The 2,519-nt window shown below is 53.5% G+C and overlaps 2 protein-coding genes across 2 annotated transcripts in view; both read right to left on the bottom strand.

Annotated features, from left to right (window-relative positions):
- The window catches only part of Arhgap33 (Rho GTPase activating protein 33), an 18,984-nt gene extending 17,251 nt beyond the window's left edge, over positions 1-1,733 (bottom strand). The window contains exons 1-4 of the mRNA XM_013026283.1: positions 1,584-1,733; positions 1,398-1,482; positions 768-848; positions 510-647 (exon numbers count right to left, since the gene is read on the bottom strand). The gene's annotated coding sequence lies outside the window, so the exon portion shown is untranslated. The remainder of the gene's footprint in view (positions 1-509; positions 648-767; positions 849-1,397; positions 1,483-1,583) is intronic.
- Positions 1-1,939, bottom strand: part of LOC105993046 (proline and serine-rich protein 3-like) — a 7,439-nt gene extending 5,500 nt beyond the window's left edge. Inside the window, exons 1-5 of the mRNA XM_013026179.1 lie at positions 1,844-1,939; positions 1,584-1,681; positions 1,371-1,482; positions 768-848; positions 565-647 (exon numbers count right to left, since the gene is read on the bottom strand). Of these exons, the coding sequence (XP_012881633.1) occupies positions 565-647; positions 768-848; positions 1,371-1,482; positions 1,584-1,681; positions 1,844-1,939 (470 nt within the window). The remainder of the gene's footprint in view (positions 1-564; positions 648-767; positions 849-1,370; positions 1,483-1,583; positions 1,682-1,843) is intronic.
- Between the last annotated feature and the right edge of the window lie 580 nt (positions 1,940-2,519).

The following is a 2,519-nucleotide window of genomic DNA, read 5'->3' as shown; positions in this document are numbered from 1 at the left end:
AGCTGAAGAGGGCAGGGACAGCGCCCAAGCCCAGAGTTCAAGCCCCATGACTGACAAAAAAAAACATATATATATATATATATATATATATATATAGTCAGAGCTGGGTGCCAGTGGCTCACACCTGTAATCCTAGCAACTCAGGAGGCTGAGGTCTGAGGATCGAGGTTTAAAGCCAGCCCCAGCAAGAAAGTCCATGAGACTCTTATCTCCTATTAACCACCAAAAAACTGGAAGTGGAGGGATAGAGGGAGGGAGAATATCGGGAACTTGGCTCTGGATTGCACTGATACTGCTACGCTGCCCTCCCATGGAACCCCTTGGGCACTTCCCCATGGTCCCCGAACTAAAGAAGGCTCCAGAACCGTCCTGTTGGCACTCAAACCATGGATCCCACAGTATGGGACAGTTTAGCCCACACTGGTCTCTAAATATTTCTGTATACCCTGGTCTTGAAGGCTCTGCTCAGGTTGCTGAGGAAACTGAGGCTGAGACAACACGCAGGTTACCTGGGCAGCTCTGGCGCCCTCGGGGGGTGGGGGGAGCTCTGGGAGGCAGGAAAACCTCCTGTCAAATATGCAGCGATGGAGGTGGGCATCCAGGGAGCGGAAGTCATCATAACTGCGGAGAACCGGCCAGGAACGGCCCTGTGGAGACCAGGATGGGGGAGGGAGTGGAAGGACAGAGGGAACAGGTCCCGTTACACTGAATCTGAGGACTTGGGGGGCCAGTCCCTCAGGCTAGATGAATGGTAGGAGTCACCTCACCTGACAGGTCACCTGTACCCCAAACACCAGTTCATTCTCTCCAGAGAGGCTGGGGCCTTCCCGCTCTGGAGACAGCAGCAGCTGCAGAAGGAAATCAAGAACCAGTAAGAGCCTCACTTCTGTCTAGGGATCCATGTGTACCCCTCCTGTTGCTCCCCAAGGACAGGGCCTGCTGATGTCTTATTCAGAGTACAATGCAGCAGACACCTAATAAAAAGTTGCTGTTGATGTCAGAGCCTCGTGGCTCACACCTATCATCCTAGCTACTCAGGAAGCTGAAATCTGAGGATCAAAGTTAGAGGCTATCCTGGTTAGGAAAATCTGTGAAACGCTTCATGAACCACTAAAAAAGGTGAAAATGGATCTGTGGCTCAAGTGGTAGAGTGCCAGCCTTGAGCACAAAAGCTCAGGGACAGCGCCCAGGCTCTGAGTTCAATCCCTATTAATGGCACACACATGTACACAGGTCACTACAGAATAAGTCAAAGGAATGAAGGAGCATCTGGCCCCAGCTACTCCTGCTAGTGACTCAGAGCACCCAGTCACAGGGTCAGGCTTCAGGGCAAAGCAGATAAGAGGGGTTCAGGGCTGGGAGGTTCTCACCTGCCACTTGGGTACAAAGCCTCCTACCTGAATGTGGCCAAAATCAACGTTTTCATAGTGGAAGTGGGCACAATCAGCCAGCCGGGGGAAAGGACCTCGAGGAGCAGAAAGTCTGGGAGACAGGTGACACAAGACACAAGACAGGGGTTGTGTCATGGGGGGGGGCAGCTCCCTCCCTCCTGAACTAAGCCTATCCGTCCCTGCCCTCCTCACCTCTTCCCAGGCTTCCCCTTCACACTGGGCCCCCCAGTGGGGGCAGCAGGTTGCACGGAGCCCTCCCCCGGGCCATCCAGGCTGTCTGTGCTGCGGGCCTGCGAAACAGAGAGAAGACTCTGAGGGCCCAGAGATGGGGAACAGAGAGAAATGGAGCATTGTTATCTGCCAGAGGCCTGCTTGATCCACACACAGTCCAGATTCTGGAGTGAGAGGGTAGGTCAGGGGGATGGGAGGAGGGGAAAGGAAGTCTGGGCTACAGACAAGCCTGCTTCTTGTGTGGTCTGGGGTGGAGGGCTGGAGGAGCAGGGACCCAGGGTGATCAGGCAACAGGAGAAAGGGCATGTGGGCCCCATCTCTCCCTATTGAAGACCCTGTACCCCAACTGACAACTACTACAGCTCTGCAGGGTACAGTCACCTCCTGCCACTGTCTGGACTGTCACAGCCCATATCTCCTCCTCCTCTTCTTTCTCCTCCCAACTTCTTCCCTCCCTCAACTTCTTCATGAGTGCCAGGATCATTTTCATAAAGCACAAATGTGGCCCTGTCTGGCCACAGATCCTGGGCCTTCAATGACCCTCAGTTGTCTTCAAGATGAAATGAGAACTCTGTACTGATGATGTTCATACTTCTCTGAGTTGGTCTCATTTTACCTCTCCAGACCCTCTCTCCCCCATACTGAGCTCTTCTACTTCTCAGAGTCCTGGGAAAAGTGTCATCTTCCCATGTCCTTCTACATCTACACAAAGACTACACCTCAGTCTGGAACCCCGGACCCTGTCCCTAGGTTCTTGCCTTAGCCCCAGGTCTTAGCTCTCATGGGTATTCTAGAAAGCCCTCCTTGCATCTTTAGATTGTACCCAGTTTCTCTTCTGGACTCCCCCATCTCCAGAGGTTCCCATCCCAGGCTCCCTGAATCTGCCTGAGCCCCCCC

Source organism: Dipodomys ordii, unplaced genomic scaffold (genome assembly GCF_000151885.1).
Source record: "Dipodomys ordii isolate 6190 unplaced genomic scaffold, Dord_2.0 Scaffold92, whole genome shotgun sequence".
NCBI classification, from domain to species: Eukaryota; Metazoa; Chordata; class Mammalia; order Rodentia; family Heteromyidae; genus Dipodomys; species Dipodomys ordii.
This window is presented reverse-complemented; position numbering and strand designations above follow the sequence as displayed.